This window comes from Patagioenas fasciata, chromosome 5, assembly GCF_037038585.1.
Source record: "Patagioenas fasciata isolate bPatFas1 chromosome 5, bPatFas1.hap1, whole genome shotgun sequence".
Taxonomy (NCBI): Eukaryota; Metazoa; Chordata; class Aves; order Columbiformes; family Columbidae; genus Patagioenas; species Patagioenas fasciata.
The window spans coordinates 32,438,760-32,456,985 of record NC_092524.1 but is presented as its reverse complement, the minus strand read 5'-3'; the positions used below and the strand labels follow the sequence as shown (position 1 = coordinate 32,456,985).

General features: G+C 41.1%; 1 protein-coding gene across 12 annotated transcripts in view; it reads right to left on the bottom strand.

Moving 5' to 3' along the window:
- DPF3 (double PHD fingers 3) overlaps window positions 1–18,226 on the bottom strand; it is a 182,340-nt gene that overhangs the window by 66,045 nt on the left and 98,069 nt on the right. For 4 of the 12 annotated variants that reach the window (XR_011739344.1, XM_071809259.1, XM_065838152.2 and 1 more), the window contains 5 exons: window positions 10,970–11,097; window positions 7,240–7,335; window positions 6,169–6,207; window positions 2,454–2,532; window positions 2,101–2,142 (listed from right to left, as the gene is read on the bottom strand). Coding sequence is in view for 8 of the 12 variants with exons in the window: in XM_071809259.1 (XP_071665360.1) it covers window positions 2,101–2,142; window positions 2,454–2,532; window positions 6,169–6,207; window positions 7,240–7,335; window positions 10,970–11,097 (384 nt within the window). In the remaining 4 variants the exon portion in view is untranslated. The remainder of the gene's footprint in view (window positions 1–2,100; window positions 2,143–2,453; window positions 2,533–6,168; window positions 6,208–7,239; window positions 7,336–10,969; window positions 11,098–18,226) is intronic. The other 8 variants (XR_011739345.1, XR_011739347.1, XM_071809263.1 and 5 more) reach the window with 3 other exon arrangements.

Sequence of the window (18,226 nt, the reverse complement as noted above, 5' to 3'; positions counted from 1 at the left end):
AATTTTTGTTCCCATGCAGTTAAAATAAGAAATTTAATTTGGTTTAGATATGCTTATGCTTTCTTCTTTGTGTTAACTTTCCAAACTCAAATCTCAGAACACTTGCAGAAAAAGCAACGTGGGGGTAAATTAAATAATATACAGGGGAAAAAAAAGTGTCAACCTTTTAAGGTAACTATTTATACCAATAACGTGACTGGAGGGATCATGTTTTTCTAAACAGGAAACATCCACTATTTTTGACCTGCACATTTCCATGTAAAAAAACCCTGTCTGCCCAAAGCATCTGCACATGGAGTACTGCAAATCACTTTCTAACCTACCACAACTAGACTGAGATTTATCTAGAAAGATACTCAGCAAATAAAGTTGCAGAAATTATTGATTCAAGAAATCCACCCAAGCAGGAAAGAGTCCTCAACTTAAGCCAATTATTCACAATTAATATTTCTACAGAAAGTTTACAAGGGCAGGGTGTTACTTCAGGATTATGGCACTACAATTGGTAGAGTTCTTTCCTTCTGCTCCACAGTCAGGTAAAAGAGTTCTGCTACCATAAAACCTTTTCTCAGCTATCTACAATGGGAAAGGAGGAGTCACTGTGTGAAGTCTGGATTCCAAAACTCCTTATGACTCACCTCTAACTATAAGTTTCCTAAAAATGAAAGGTATCAGCCAAATGAAATAGGAAAGTTTATATTTCCAAGACCAAAGAGGAAATTTATGCTCCAAAACGTAATTCAAGGCAAAATTCCATCAGTACAACAATGCACCAGAGCCTTGACTGCAGCCCAGATTTCTGCAGCCTGCTTTGATATCTTAGATGTTTCATCCACTCTGTGCAAATCACTACTATGCACATTGTGGGTTCTCTGTAAGATCCAAAAGCAAAGCAAGATCAGACAATAAAGAATCACTATGTTCCAAATGGCTACCATTGACAAGTGTTCTTGGATTAAGAATGATGTTCCAGAAAAGAGATAAAGACAGTAATGCAAATAGCAGGAGAGGAAAGCTGTCGATTTCAGCAAGATCCATACTGGGCTCCTACAGAAGCATTAAAAGACACATTTTAGTTCTTCCAGCACACAAGGGCAACTATTTAACCACAGCAGAAATCTTCCGACTCTTCATATCCTAAAGAGCTCTTCCTCCTTGATTATGTGTTCAGACACTCCCATTCTTGTGCAAGTCTCTCAATTTCTACTCATTGCCCTTAAAATATTCACCTTACTGAAGCAAAATACCCAACATCTCCATCACTGTGCTGTGCAGAGTCACCTGGTCTCACCATAAAATATTATTTGATCACAAGGAATGTAGTTCTCATTTACCGTGCATATTTCTTATTTCTTCATGTTTTTAAAAACATGCAGGAAATACCTCCGTAGATTGACACAATAACAGTTGGTCTTTTAAGATCAGGAACACTGCAAGACAGGTAAATAGTGAAGAAAGGGGGATTCTAATTGTCCTCAAAACCACCAGACATTTTTGGATCACAGAAGTGAAGACCTCCTGCTATTCTCCTACTTCTCTTAACTTCTGCTAGGTTATTGTCTTATAGGATATAAGCCACCCAGTGGCACAAATTCTTGTTTCATGTACACTCTACAGTAAGTCTTAAGATGAGGGACCTCAAAAGCATGTAAGAAAAAAGCCCTTCACAGAAATGACATAGTGAAGCAAAAAAAGGAGCATCTAAAGAAGAAGGAAAGCACCAAGGATTAGACTGTAAAAAAACCCACATTGTGTATCAAATATTGGACTCCTTCCTCAGGCTAGGACTCTGGTATCCTTCTTCAGTTGGGGCATTGGGCTTTGGTACAATTTCTCAGTTGAGACAGTGCCTTATTTCACCTGGAGTCCCATTGTGAGATGTGAAACAGCATGGCCTTATTCAAAGGGAATATGTATCAAAACAAAAGCATTCCAGTTGTGTTTGTTTCTTAGGAGGCCTCAACTCCTGATGATGCCACAAGAGTACTTTAAGTGAGGGATGAGAATAAGACCTTCAAAATTTAGCCCAGTGAGATTTTAAAAGGACTGAAGGAAAGAGAATCACCAAATATATGAAGAGATACAATGAGGGTGAAGTACCTTTCTCGGAGATTTTTGAGTTATGCTTTTGTTTGTAACTATCTGAAACAGAGAAAGAAATAGAGGGTGAATCTTACATGGGGGAAAGGAAGACAAAAGGAAGAGAAGCCAGAAAAAGAGAAGAAGAAAATATAAGAAATGATTGATTATAAGGCAAAGAGAAGTGGAGTCTTGCCGAGGACTTAATTTTATTTCCTTCATGCACAGACACAAAGAGCAGCAGCAGCAGATGGCAAACATGCAAGTCAGAGAGCAGCAGAATATCTTGCTGGAAGAGAAAAGATGAAGCCCTGAATGCACTGAGCTGGTAAGACCAGGCTGGAAGCAGAATCAGCTGTGTGGGTGCTACTTACTGTCACAAACATAGGGTTTGTCGTGATCATCCTGGGAGGCAGCATCATTCCGTCTCCTGCCACCTCCAGATCCCCGAGCCTGCAAGGACAAGAGGAATGTTAACATTATTCCATCATCTCTCACGTCTCCTCATGCCCCTCACCCACCTACGTGAAATGTGCAACATAAACTAAACAAATCCTCAGCTTCCAGAGAGGCTTGTCAAGGGTGGGCTTGACCTTTCATCCCCTAAGATATGCACTATGTTAATGGACCTTGTAACACAGTGGAGATCCCCTCCACAGATAACCCAAACTGTTCATCCATAGCAGTAGATCACTGCCAGCACATATTCAGTTGAATATCTTCACATATTCATTTCTGAAGATGTCCAAATACCTTGCTTAACTGAATATGAATGAATGAATAGATGAACAGGCGTTAGAGGATAAATATAACCACTAAATCAGCCAGAAAACAGGCATCAAATAAAAGACAGGTAAAGTTATTTCCTTTAATATTTTCCGGGGGGCAGGGAGGGGATATTTGTTTTGTTTTGTTTCGTTTTGTTTTGTTTTCTACCTGAAAAGCAATGCTTTGAAATGGCTTTCTGGGAGAAAGATACCATGGCTAATTATAAAATGGAGCTTGGGTCAGTTAGTCGAAAAGATTAGGTAACATGGTTACCTGCAATAACAGAGGACGGGAATTATCCATAAAGGTCTCTCTGCAGTTCTGTGTTCCTACAACATACCAAGTCAGCAGCCTTGGAAACTGAAAAGCTCTGTTTCTCCACAGCACAGACTGCTCTGTCCTGAGCTCCAGGGGTAAGAGTGAAATCCAGCATCAAAGCTACTTGGTCCTGACCCTTCTCAGCTGGGATGCCAACAAGGGGACATATCCGTCCAGTGGTGGAGGCTGTGATGTGGAACTGGGAACTGAGACGAGGCCTTCAATTCTTTCACATTCACTAACGTACAGTGTGTAGATGGCAATAATTTTAGACTTGATCTTTATTTGAGGAAGTGATCTGTAGGTGGATGGTTAGATAGCCCTTTATTAATTCTGCCAGATACTCTGTTCCTGAGTAAAAGCAAAAAAATTGTTTCTTGTGCTCCTTTTATTAAACTGTTGATGATTCTCACCCTAGACAAACCACCTGACTCAAATCCTTCAAGCTTTTGCATGTGAAAACAAGAAAGGGACAGAGCTTCGTCAAGTAAAGTTGGAGAAGACGTAGAAATTCTGAGAATATTAGTACCACAGACACAAAGGGGTGATAGGAGCTCTGTCCCTCTTCTGTGGATTTGGGACTGAACTAGCACTATTTGAGCTGCATTCTGTTGGACATCTAAAGAGAAGGAACAAGGAACAGTTTTACATGGGCCTGCCAAAGTCTGTCAAAACAGGGATTTATAAAAACTTCACACATTATTTCCCTGGGATGGCTCAGGTCTAACTCTTAACACAGTCCTGAAGGAAAGACATGGATTTGCAGCTGTCTGGATGGAGTAAATACTGTTAGGTATGACAAGTATAGCTCTGCCTTCTGCAAAGACCTCTGTGCAGATCAGCACACATGTGCAGAGTGAGATTTGTAAGGGTGAACTGAAAAGCAGTTTCACCCTGGAAAAGGCCCCAGCAACAACTCTTTGGTGGAAACAAGCTACTTTACTGACCATATCATATAAAATCATCTTACTAGTCTGCAATATTTTCTCTCTAACTGCCAGCTCTGTAAACCCCCCCTAGGCTATGAAATCAATCCCAGGCTAGTTCCTTTCTTCCCTCAATACTGCCAAATGTGCTGCAAGCTGAATTTCAGTCTGTGGCAGCTCCTACACAACCCTCAGCTCATCAGAGAGTCTTCACAGAAACAAGTGATTGGCCCTTAATAAATATTTCTGCTGGTATCCAGATTAGGATCTAATTTCCCTATTCTACCAGCTGCATTGGCTTTTCAGGGCTGTGAAAAAGCTCTAAAGTCTTAATTTTGTCACCAGTCAGTAGATCTGACTCTGTTTACACACTGAGAATGGATCTGTTTAGTAAGAATGCACTATTTTTACATAGGCACCTTTCGGAATAGGATGGTAATTTAAGGTCTGTTGCTCAGAGTTTCGCTAGTCTTACAGCCAGCTGTTTCCCTTCAAACCACTTTCTACAGAAAGGCAAGGGTACAGCATTCATGTCATGGCTGCACGTCAGACATACTTTTCCATGCACTGAACACACAGGGAGATTTTTCCAGTCAATGACTTTCAATGGGACTTGGGTTCCTAAATGTCTTTAGTGCCTCTGAAATTGTCCCATGGGATACCCAGCTGATGAGCAGACAATCTGTACAGGTGCAGCTGCATTCCTCTCCTGTCTCCTAGCAAACTGTTCTTCCCAGCTCCTACTCCATTCTCCCTGTACAGCAAAGGCACAAAAAAACTCCTTCTGTGAATCCATCCCTCCGGCCTTCAGTGTCCTTCCTAACGCTCCTACCATTTCAGGCCTGGCCTTGAGGAGATTGTAAACCGAGCAGCTGCCCCAGAGGCACTAAACCAAGCGCCCTGTGCTTGCTGTCAGCACTCCAGTCTGTCCAATCCAGTCACCCACGACTGCCTTCATCCTCCTGACAGGATGCAGCAAAGGCTACGAGACTTAACGTGTGAGGCCTGGAAGCCATGGCATGGCAGCCTTGAAGCAGCCCTGAAGCAGCCAGAGGGAGTACCCAGAGGGACAGATGGAGAGTCCAGGATTAAAAATAAAATCATGCTGTAGGGAAAGGAAAGGGCATGTGCGATTTGGAAAGTCCAGAGCAGTAATTCTGTCGCATTAATCCTGCAATGATGCTGTCAGCCCTTCTCACTCCTTCTCTGAGTCCCCAAAAGCCACACTCTGCAGGATCTAGTTTCCTATGTGTGTCCTTCCCCTCTTCTGCTCTCTAAAAATACCCTAACCACCTCCTTCCCAGAAACAAAGTGCTGCCCAGGTTTCATGTCCCCTATTTCAAATCCTTTGCCTCAATTCCCTACACTGGGTCAGGCTCACATTAGAAAAGGGCTGCTTGAAGAGTGGCAAAACCAGATGCAATTCAGACTTACCAGTTTTCAACAGCTAGAAAATCTGGACCTAATTTTAAAATCCTAATTTAGACCACATTTTGCTTTGGTTATTCATGCCATCAAATAAAAATGAAAATTGCTCAAAGTATTTGGCACTCTTCAGACTTCTCTTTTTTGTACTGAATGAAGCCAGGGCACTAGCAGAGCAGGAGTTAGTTGCAAGAAAAAGGCAAGAGATCCTGCTGCTCCTGTCCTTAATAGGGGCCCGCTTCTAGGGCAAAAAAATAAGACATAAATTTATGTTTCAAAATGAATAGGACATCTAGTGCCCTCCAACTCCTTTCCCTACAATAGCAGAGAAAAAGTACCAGAGCCATTCTGAAACAGCTTCCTGAACAGAGGAGTAAACTTTGTATGTAACAGCAACTTCAGGACTTTGTTTGTGTAGGTCTGGAATACATGAATACAGCAAATTCCCTTCTCCTGAGCAGTACATCTCTTTTAGCTATTCACTCCCTTTCACTCGCCCTAACCAGCATGCACAATTCATGTGAGAGCAACTTATTAGAAAAGAGTCGTTAGCCTGGAATATTAGTTGATTGCTACAGTCAAGCTTGTGTGCATGTATTGATTCTAACTGCTGGGTTTGGTTACTGGTTCATACAAATTTTCTGAAACTTACATTTTTCTGGAAAATTTTTTTCCAGGTGGGGGTCTTTGGCTAAGAAAGAAAGAAAGAAAGAAACTGGTTCAGGTGATTTTGAGAATAAGGAAGGTGAAATATATACTTATCCAATTATTAAAGTGCTTTGATCTTATATTAAAGGACTTAAGCTCCAAAATAAAGAGGAGCAGAAAACTGAAACAACACAACAACAGAAGAAACCAAAAGAGAGGGTCTGATGCATAAGAAGTACATTGCAAGTATTCAGTGTGGTTTCGTGTCTCTTATTCAAAAGCTATTATATCCTGCTCATTTGGCCTAAAATGTGGCCCTTCTTGCTTGACTCCTACAAACACATCAAAAGGTACTTCTAGAGCTCCTGTGCCCCTGCAGCATCTGCTGGAGCCAAAGACAGATGAAAATGCTTGAAACATCTGAGAATTGTGTTCATGTTTATTTAGATGCCTAGCTTACGGGGCCACAATTGAAAACGTTGATTCCAAGTTTTAAAATGTTGGCCTCATTACTCAGCTGGTGCCATGCTGAAATTGTGAAAAGACATCTTAGGTAAGAGAAGGGACACACCCGTAAGGATAAAATATTGCCCATTTTAAGTAAATGGAAGATTTGCCATGGGCTCAAGAGGGCCAGTGTCAGCCACAAAGTGCTGCCTTGGAGAAAGCTGCAAAATGCATTAACACTGTTCACGTTACTTTTGTTAATATTTTGGGGGCTGTCATAACTGAATTTGTTGCTTTTCTGTAACTAGTAAGCGTTGTTTTAAAATAAGAGCATTGTAATAGTAGGATGACATCATAACTATTACAGTTTATATTACAATTGTAAATACAACACTATAGTAAATTTACCCCAACTTCTAACTCTCAAAATAGTATTTTTTCCTGGTAATTGACAAAAACAAACTGAAAAAATATTACAAATCTTTGACCATAGGACTGAAAATTACCTGTAGTGTTATGATTATCATATATCCAGGGATATACACTTCTTATATACAGTACACATGACAAATATACACTAGAAAGCAGAGGTTTGCTTCCTTCCCATTCCAGTAAACTCTCCACCTACCCGTCCTCTAGGTCTGTTCTTTCGTTTTGGAATATCTTCTTCCAAATCCTCTTCCTCATTCACTTCATCTGCATTTTCATCATTTTCTAAAACCCTCTGTGGTTGAACAATAAACAGGAATGGTTAGAAGAAAAGAAGATGACACATACAACCAACTGCTGCTCTTTACCACAGAGACTGCAGTTGATTAATGATATAATGCCAAATCAGATCCCAGAACCCTTAGTTCTTTCCACTAAAGCAAAATTTGCTTTCCCTTCCACCCTCAGTTCTATGAGGAATTCATATTTAAAAATACCACTGATATCAGTCACCTATGAAAAAAAGGTTCCTAAGAAATAATAGTGGTATTACTGAGCACCGATATCCCAAGACAACAAAAGTATTAGTATATATAACTGCAGGCCCTGTCTGGGAAATTGTTTGCATGATTTTTTTAATTTTGTTTTTTGTACCTTAAATTGTTTTGTTTTCCTCTAACACTGAGAATGCACTCTAAGAAGACACAAATCAGTGGTTTTCTCCTTGGCAGATCACAATTTTCTTTGTTTAGCAAAAATAGAGAAAAATCCTCAATATATTCCAGCATGTTTAGTGGATCTAGGGCTTACAGCACAGGTACAACCCGGTAATCTGGAAACAGGGGTCTTGCTGCATGAGAATGCTGAAGTAGTACAGGTCTCACAGAAGTTAATAGGGACAACAGCAGAAGTTCCTTCAATTAATTATTTAACAGGAACAAAAATTAATCATCTTGCGTAACTGTGAGATGGCCAGGCCAGAGAATTTTGATAGCTTTATCTCAATCTTTTGAAATATAACCTCAACAGAATCAAACACAGGCTGGCTGCCATGAAAACATGAACAACTCGGACATCACATGGACAAAGGCAAGACAAACCATCACAACACTAATGTGGAAAGTTGAAATCCCCTCAATCTTGGGCATGTCTGCTTGAAATACAGAAATGGGCTCCAACCACTCCTGCCATTCATGCTGCAGTGCCATTTCATAAGGGACTCATCTGGAATCACTAACCTAGCTTTGCCACGCCACCATTCATCTGAATTGCAACATGCAGCCACGATGCAAATTCAAATCAGTGACTTTAAACTAATGGGGAGGTGTTGCAGTCTCTTACTATATTGGTCACTTCCATATAATTTCTACTCAACAGCTATTTGAGAGCCAGTAGAGGGAGAACAGGAGCAAATCATAGTGGCTTTCTCCCCTTCCTGCATACCTCAAGCACCGAACTCTGAATTTGTGGGAAAGAGTACAATAGAAATTTTTAAAAAGCTTATATTTGGAGGACCCACTATGCAAATTCATTCTTAATTTATCAGCTAAATTTTTAAGACTAATACTGGAGAGTGTCCCTTTTTAAAAGTACAAACAACTTTGAGAATATGGTAGAGGATCAAGTCTTCATCTGGTTTTTGCTCCTTTTATTTTTAAATCTCAAGATCTATTAATGAGGTCACACCATCATGAGAGACAATTTCACATAATACTAGAGTACTAACTACTACAGGGTGGAAAAGTTAAGCAAGTTCCAGTTCTATGTACATAAAATGTTTCTTCAAAATTCATGCAATTACATATATTCATTGACTTCATCTTAGAAAACTGAAGCACTCAGAAAACGTTTTATATGAGAAGACTAGTGTTATGTAAGAAAACATGTAACCTTACTGACATGAGTTTGTGTTTTCACAGTGCTTCATATCTTAAAGTGTCTCCAAAAGTGTCTTCTAAGCCATCTCCAGCAAGTGATGTGGACACACATTCAACATCAATTTACAGCAGGGCAAAATCCTCAACCGTGTTAAATACCAACTGTATTGCAAGTCCCAATGACTGCATCCATTTAGCAGGAGGTACCCTTACCCTTTTTAGCAAAGTAATTTTTCTTTTCCTGTTTTGTCTTTCTAAAAGAGTTTCTCAGCCCAATGTACTTCAGTGCAGCTAAGCACTGAGTCTTCTTCTCCTGGTGGATACTTTGAGTCTGAGAGGGTGGTAAGTGGCTGGGACTGAGGTGGGAATTACAATTATGTCTATCCCACCTTTTCAAGTTACAGCAGAAAAGAACATGGAAAGGAACAAAAGAGAGATTTGCACTGTCTCATTTGTCATATGGATAAAAGGCACTGATCATGATTTTGATCTGGTCCAGTCTAGCTGCCGGGTGCTGCAGCACACACTGAATGCTGGCTACTAGTAAAGGCTTCAGGAAGCGTAGTATAGACTGAATCAAGATAAGTTGTGCCTGAATAAGAAACAACAGCAAGACATGCTTTTTGCACCTGTTCTGATGAAACTAACACCCGGGTGACCAATTACAGCTCCAGCAGTTTAGCCAAAAACTTTTTGTGTATTTTTACATACCCTCCCTGCTCTGCAATGCCCAGACTTCTGTTGGTTCCACCATCTCTGAAGTCTCCCTCCTTGAACTGCTGCTGGGGATAATTTGGGACATCAGATCACACAGCAACATCCAAAGATACTTGTGGATCTCATAAGGATGCTGCACCGTGACTGCTTGGGACGTCAGAAGCAGGCATCAACAGAGCTTTAGGGCTCTCAACTTAATAGACCCAGTTATAGCACTGAAGAAGGACAGAGGGGACCTCATGCCAAGCTTTTCCCCACTCCATGAGCAGGGGAAGCTTCCTCTTTGTTGGTGCTCCTTTACCTGAGTAAGTGGGAACTGGAGAGCTAATTTTGCTGCCCTTAGAAGGATGAAATTTCTAGCAAATAGACCAGTAGGACTGAGCTCCAAGTACTATAGACTTGATGCCCACACTCTTATTTCACTAGACAGGGGGCTGCCCACTCAGATCTTTACTAATTTTAGGAACAGATACAACGTGTTATTTCTCAGCCAAAATTACCAAGTTTGACACACTGCTAATGGCTTTCACTAAAAATACTAATAGACTCATAGCACAATAGTGTTTTAGCATCACCAAAGATTTGGTGCTGCTCCCTCAGGAGAGGCCCACTTTCCTAGCAATGGGAGATGTCTTTATAAGGTGATGTGCCCTTGTATAAGAACTTTTTATGTTAGCTGAATTCCTTCTATAACAGACCCAGAAACATGTTTCTACTTTTAATTGTTAAGGGATGAAATGGAAACTTGACAAATAACTTTCAAGCAATAAATAGTTAGAGGAGGCAATATTTTTCCTACATGCATCACTAATAATAACTGAGATACTTAAGATTAGAATAATTTTAATTATTTATTTTGCTTGTTTACTTCCTGGAGCCTTCTTGGTAAAAAAAAAAAAAAGGCACCAAACAAAAACACGCAAGGCAACAAGGCAACAATACGTTTTTGTTTAAAGGCAGAAGCTGTGGATCCAAATTCAAATCCATGTCCAAATTCACTTTAAATATGAGGCACTAAAATTCAGTTTATGGTTGGGACCCATCTCTGCTTGTCAGTTTTATGCGTAATCATTTCACAGTGCTGCAAAACAAATTCCAGCACAGGAGCCATGCAGAACACAGCCAAAGACTGAGATTCTTGTGACAGGAGAAGTGTGTGAGATCCCAGGTTCATTCTGAGCATCACAGTGTAGCACAATGGTTTGATAACATTTTGACAGTAGAATGACACACCTATCAACAGATGCACTGTTCTAGCACAGGACAAAATCTGCTAGGCTTAGAGACAAGTTGTAAAATCCAGCCCTGCTGTCAGGGCATGGAGCTCTCCTTTACCTGGATTTCTTGTATAGTGTCTTCCTCTTTAGTGTCCATTTTTTTCTCTATTCCCTCTCCACGCAGCAAAGCTTCCAGAGTTGTACTTTCTGATGTGAACCCATCTTTTTTAAGAGGCAGATCAACTTCTGAAAAACAAAACAAGGTGACTGTAGGTGTCTCCCCCAGACAGCTAATATGCAGAAGGACAGAGACAACAAGCAGAAGACTGACAGACTTTCAAGCTTGTCTCTGAGAGTTCTTCAAGTTCAACCTGGTATCTTTTCAATACCTTTGTCCATGGCCTACACCAATGAATAATCACCAGCCAGCACAGCCGTGAGTACAGAACCCAGCCCACGGAAGAGGACAACCCCCAGTCACTGCAGGAAGAGCCAAAGGCTGGTGGGGGCCAGGCCTAGAGCATGGGGCTCCAGAGACAGGGAGGTTAAAAGAAGCTCAATGCAACTCGCCGTGCACCAGAAGAAACAAAGCTTTACTCCCTTTCAGAAAGCTGCCACAAGATTACAGGGCTGTGCAGCAGGAAGGCAAACATAGCATGTTAATTTTAGCAAGAAGTTAAAATACACCTAAGGAAGAATTTTGTTTTCCCTGTAGATCCTGGCCTCTGCCCCACTTGTGCAGCAGCTCATTCAGAGCAGCCCTATGGTAGGGAGACATCCTGAACACCTCTTTACCTGACAACGCCAGGTGTGGATTTCTCAAGTACTCCTTCCCTTCTAAAATGAATTCCTTCCTCTAGGCTAGCAGATTTATAAAGTAATAATGTACAGGACCGACGCCCACAAATCAGCATCTGGTGTTCTTATGTCATAGCTCTGTCCGCTTCTCATCCTTTAGGACTGTGTTGTGTTTCCCAGACTGCCTGAAGCTCCCTGCCTTTTCTATCAGAGCTATAAACTCTGCAGGGCAGAAATTCATGCGTTTATAAAGGCCCAAATCACTCCTGCAATCCAAATAATGAATGAACATTTCCACCTGGGACAGTAAAGTACAATCTGTTTCTTGGGGGCAATTGCGTCCCAGGAATATGTTTGTTCCATATATGAAAAACTCTAAGCCAGCAAATGATTCAGGGTCCCTGATCAGTGCTTCCACAACATGCTTGCTCAAGTCTTCTGAAGTGAGAGAGTTTGCTCAGCCAATAACCACAGAAAATCCAGCAAAGATTCCAGCAAAATCTATTCTATTCATGGAGGGAAAGGCTGAGTACAAACCATGCAGAAAACCCAAACCACTGGGATTTTCAAAGGAAACCCCCCCAGGACAACCCACACAATGGGATGGGGTCAACTGTGAATTGATCCTCCTTCCCACCACAAGGAGGTCTATCGAATCAATCCCGTACTTCCAGCATTAAGCTCTGCACACCCACCACTTTATGCCACCTTCCCCAACTTCTCCCTTACTTGACCTTTAAAAAAGACCGAGAAGTCAAAAGAGAATCATACAGATTTAATTTCCCTGTATGAACTCCTAGTTCCTCCCTCTGGATGCTAAGCCTAGACATTTCAATAGAAATAAGGCATTTTAGACTTGATTTATGTGCAAATCCCGATACTTGAATCTAAAGTCACTAAGGAACCTCCATAATCATCTCTGGCTGTGGGCTTGGCTTGGTTTCAAAGTCCTGGGCTTAGGTGCAAAAGGGCATTTGCTTTGTATTTGGAACCTTGTGGGACTGCAAAACCCAAGGGGTCATCATACATTCAGCAAGAGAAGACGCTTCAAGAAAGCTCAAGGGCATCGGAAACAAACATGTCTTCACTGTGACAAGCTGTGCCTGTCTCTGGATACCGGCACACTCAGCAAATGAATGCATTAGAGAAAAAGAATGAGCAAGGAAGGGGTGAGGGATAAGTAGAATGCATATTAAAGTAGAACTGCTTCCTGTTTGTTCAGAGATATTGAGCATAAAGTCAGAGGGAAAGGTAGGCTCTAAGGTCAAAAACCAGCAGCTGTCTTTGATAGGCGTGTTTGTTTTTTGTGGTGCTGCTACTTCTCACCAGCAACACTCAGGGAGACTTTTCAGCCAAAACTCTCAGAGCATTTTTTAATTTTTTAATTTAGCATCCCACTGACAAGGTGGTGTGAGATAATACTTTTATTCCCAGTTTATCGATGGGGAGATTGAGTCACCAAAAAGTTAAGTTAGTGAGCAGGAAATCCATCAAAAAGAAACTCAGGGCAGCTGCCTCCTATCTGCTCACTAAGCTTACTGCTAGTCAACTCCTTCATTTTCTTCTCCACCAGTAGCTTCTAGCAGTCCATTTTTTTTCCAAAGTAGCTCTAGAAAGTGAGAAACGGCACATGCTATCTTATCTGGAATGTAAAATTTACAGTTTAAAAACCTACACAGGTCCAAAGACAACTTCTTAGTAATTAATTCATTCTTTGTAACGAATTCAGTCCTTCCTGGAAGATGGAGAGTCTGTAAAGGATACAGTAAAGAAGACAGGAAATTAAGTTTCCAAACAACTTTTTGAATCCTCAGAGAAAAAAAGTCTCCAAAAATCTGAACAATGGTTCAGTTAACCTAGAGAAATAGTTAAATGCTACCAGAGATCATTAAATTCATTTCACTAAACCTGTAATTCACTCTTTCCTATTTAACTCTCCAGGATTTTCCCACAAAAACTAGGAAGGTACACCTTTTCTCTTATGCCTCTACCCTAAAGAAAACTGTGAAACCAACTCAATGCCCAAAATGTAGTTTTCTGGTGAAAAATCAAGGCCTCCCCCAGACCACGGGAACTGCTGTACGGAAGCAAAGCGGGATCCATTCCACCCACTGTCCTGCTGACGAAGGCACCAGCCAACGTCAGAAGCTTCCAGCAAGGCTAGAGAGAGTCTTCTAGGCTTGAGAAATTAAGTTGTGACCCCGCAGCTGTTTCTGTTTGCTTTGACATTTGTTGTGCTATACTATGCAGTCACATCAGGCGCTGCAGAAGAAGGTATGAGTGTCTATTGGGAAAGAAATGCAAAGAAAATCATCTACCCTAATCCTACATGTCATCCTGATCTCTAACAGGTCAGTCCTGAGGGATAAAGGCAGTATCACTTGCAGTTATCCTAAATCTTGCTCTTCTGGAAATGCACAGAATAGCCCAGCCTTTTCTGAATTTTGATATATTTTTGCCCTCAATGTTTTTGCAATTGAGTGAGTTCAATGTTGAACTATGGTTTGAAAGAAGCACTTTGCTTTATTGCTTCCCCACTCATTCTTGCTATGAGACAGGGAAAACAAAAGTTCCTGACCAAACTTTTTTTGCCATTTCTTTTTATTCTTCTCCTTTCGAAGATAAACAGTCACAATATTTTTTGTTACTCTGCTGTGGGAAGTTTTCCATATGGCTTTTTCCTGTCAGACTGCTCTAAACTTCCTCTTATTCTTCATAACCTTACCAAAACAGACCAATACTGCACCTGATATTTCCAGATGAGGCCACATCCCCCATTTAAACAAAAGTGTTACAGTATTCTTTATATTGCCCCTCAGGCAGTGTCCTGCAGCCTCCAAGCTGCATACTAAGCAGAATTAGGAACCTTGTAACAGGAACAAGAACTTCCTGTAAGTAATACTTCTAACACATATGTGACAAATTAAAACATCCATCCCACCACCCATTCACCGAGCACATCCAGAGGCATCCCAAGGAGGCACACACAGACCTCCCTGGCCACGAGGGCTTCTAAATAACTTTGTACCACATGCAGATCTTTGTAGTTTACAAGGTACTCCCTCTCTCCAGCTTGTTCATTACTGTATCACACAACTTTGGACCAAACAACAAACCATGGTGCACCAGCCATTAGCCTTTTCCTATAATGAAAGTTCTTTCTTTCATTTTTTTTCTTTGTTTCATCTTCTATTCTAAAAGTTTTCATCTAAGACAATGCTTTGGTTCTGTTTGGAGGCCTATGCCATACCAAAGGTCTTCAGAAAGCCTAAGTAAATTGTCAACCCCTTATCTATTAGTTCTTTACACGTCACACAAAGAATTTTGAGAAAGTAGCAAGATGTGCTTTTCCCCAGTAGGAAAAAAAAAAAAAAAAAAAACCAAAAAACAACAAACTAGTCAGTTAGAACCTCCTATATAATTTCCCAGGTGCTTTACTGCTTGTACCTAATTACCGTTTCAATCAATTTCTCAAATGTTCATGTAGAATTTATGGGTCTTTAAATCCTTGAATCACATCCAAATCCTTTTTAAATATAGGTAATAACATGTGCTACCCACTAATTGTTCTAAATTCTTTCTGTTGTAACTCCCAGTTTGTATCACAAGCTCTTCTTCAGACATTGCAATTTCAGAGAACATAATCTTCATTAAAAGTAATAGCACTATAACTAAAAGCTTACTCTTCTATATAAAAATTTTAAGAAGGTGTGAAGATAAATTTCCTTTTGATTAGTATTGCAAATGCAACAGCACCTGGTTAGCGTAGGAGACACACAAAATAGTCAGAACCAGACAAAACGGACATGTCAGATCGACAAAAATCATCAATGACAAATAAAATATTGTTTGAGAATTCTTCCTGTTTTAATAAACCACAGTGTTATTGGTGTCACAGCTAAATATTGTGCATGTGTTATAATTCAAATATGTGATGTGTGTATGCATATAATTAAAATTTATGTTTCTTAACTTGGCAGGGTCCCTTTCATAGTGATTACATTAACGTGGTTACTTCTGCTTACCAGCTCAGTGCAGCAACCTCTCTATTTTTTAAGGTCCTAAGACCACAGTAGTAGAATCTGAACGAGCACCCACACCCGCATCATTCCCGTATCTGTGTTCTGTTGAACTGCTGCCTTCCAAAGAAGTACATTTTCACAAATCCTACCAAATGGTGGGGTTTTTCAAATTTTGATTCACCAAAATAGCTGCAAATTCCTGTCCTTAAATATGCTACATTTGGTTTACAATGCATTGGGAGCTAAGCAACGTTTCTGTGTCTCTTTGAGACATAAATTAAAAACAACCATCCCTTTTTCTATACAGTGCAATGTATTTGTTTTACAATGGATCATTTCCATCTCCACAGTAGCAGCTGCCACCCAAGCCATCATCTCTGTGCACTCGTAAGCAGCTCCATTTCCAGTTCTAATTGGGAACAGAGATACTTATTGGGTGAGTTCCAGCATGATCTATCACGCCAGAGACAGCTACTATGCAAACCAAAGCAATCCGGCTTCCAAAAACCCTCTTAGACAAACACTGACTTTGCACACAGATTCTTGCATTTCTGTTTCTTGGTGCTGGTTTCTTGGAACATAATAAGTGCCAGAGGAAACTATATATTAAGAGTCCATGAAGTGCTGTTTAAGATGGATAAATCCGTGGATGTTATCTTAATAACCACTACCTCTTTAAAATCATATAGGTGGTCTAAAAAAGCCACCTAATTCACAGCAAACAGAACTACTGCTGTGCAAATGCAGCCACTAAGCTCATTAAGAGGATGTGGCAGGATGTGTCTGAAAGTGCAGTGCAGTGGCTCAGCAAGCAATTAAATCCCATGACAGTTTAAAATGAGAATCTATCAGTGTCACAAGAGTGTGAAGCCTCAGCATCTCTGCTGTTCCCACCCCCAGCGTTTTATTTATTATGGTGTATTGGGAACATGGGAAGTCAAAAAGATTATAATGAAATATGCCATATAAAAACCAGATTAAGCCTGCTCTTCTTTGGGGAAATATGCAGAGAGAGAAGCTGTCTGTTAGCTGTCGAGTTTGCAAAAGATACCATCTTTTGGGATGGTGCTCTCTGCCAGCAGACAGAGTGCCCCAGGGGAAATGGTGGTGAAAAACCCAGACAAGCAGCATCCATCCATCCATCATACGCTCATCTCTCCATCTCCAAGGCACAAATATAGCGTTAGAGTGCAAAGGGTGGGGGCAGGGGGGTGCAATCCCTTAAGAAAGAAAGAGGAGACAATGCCTTACGTGAATAGCTGGATTTTGTAGCCTTTCTGTGTGCATACACCCACCCTCCTTAGCTTGTTTACTTGCTTGCTTGTTATGTTCATGGCCCGTACAGTGATTTCTTACCATCCTTGGAATGTGTGCATTCACAGCAGTGATCAGCACCAGCATCAGGTATACTAAAGGCAGGGCTTTGCAAGCTTTTTTCACAAGCACACCTCCACCAGCACAGTGCAGCACAGATCTTCACTCTTCCTGCAGATCTGGATCTTCAAAACCCTTCTTTCCCTGCACCATCTACTGCTATCTTAGGACAGATGATTACGTTATTGCTGTTACGCTTTAATCTTGACCTTCTACGGTCTCTGCTATCCCAGCCTATCCTCCCAACACTACTGCAATTCAGCACCCATCTGCAGCAAACTTGTCAGTGCCAGTTCTGCGCTTCCCATCCTCTCCAATTCTGACCCACGGGAGCTCCTGTCAGCCCAGTCCTGGGCCTCCCTGGGGACTGGGCTACTGATAACACAGACTCTCACAATGAGTCCATAAAGCCAAACAAATGGCCCTAGGGACTAGTAAAGATCAAATTCACTTTATTTTTAATCCAAGCCAGACACAATAAAGCCATGGCTATACTGGAGATTGTAAGACTACTCCAATAACTCTTTGTTTCCCCTGCCAATTCCACCCTCAAACCTCATGTATATTATTGCACTCTCAGGGTAAACAGGGTGGTGGTGACAACAAGAATCCAGTGAAGGAGAATGATAAACCAGCTTTAGGAGCAAGAGTACTTGAAAAGAGGAGAGTGTTTCCTCAGAAACACACTGTTTTGTGTGAAAAGCATAGTCCAGAGGACTATCTGCCATTAAGTGGAAACTCCTCTTCAGGCTGCAGCCATGGGATCCTGTAAAGCTCCCAAATGAATCACGGTAAACACTTGTTACAGATTTTAGGCACGAGTGAGGTCTGCTCCAAGGAGCGATGGGAGACTGAAAAATCCCTAGCAAAAAATCCCTGCAAAGCTGTGAGTCTCATGGTGGGGTTGGAGCCGGGGCGGGCAGGGAAAGTGAAGAGAGGGAAGAAGGTAGAGGAAGCTATGATGTGGGGGGCTGCACAGTTTCACTCTTCAGCCTGGGTGTAAACAGCAGAAAAACTAGAGGACAGCTTTGGAGACCAGGATCCAATGGAAAGCTTCTATAAGTCCCTAGCTAAAATACATCCCCGGAGGCTACAACACAACAGGAGGGAGAAATAAGGCTGCAGAAAACAGCAGAGGCCCTCAAACATAAGGTTAAGCATTGTTTAGTTTAACCCGTCAT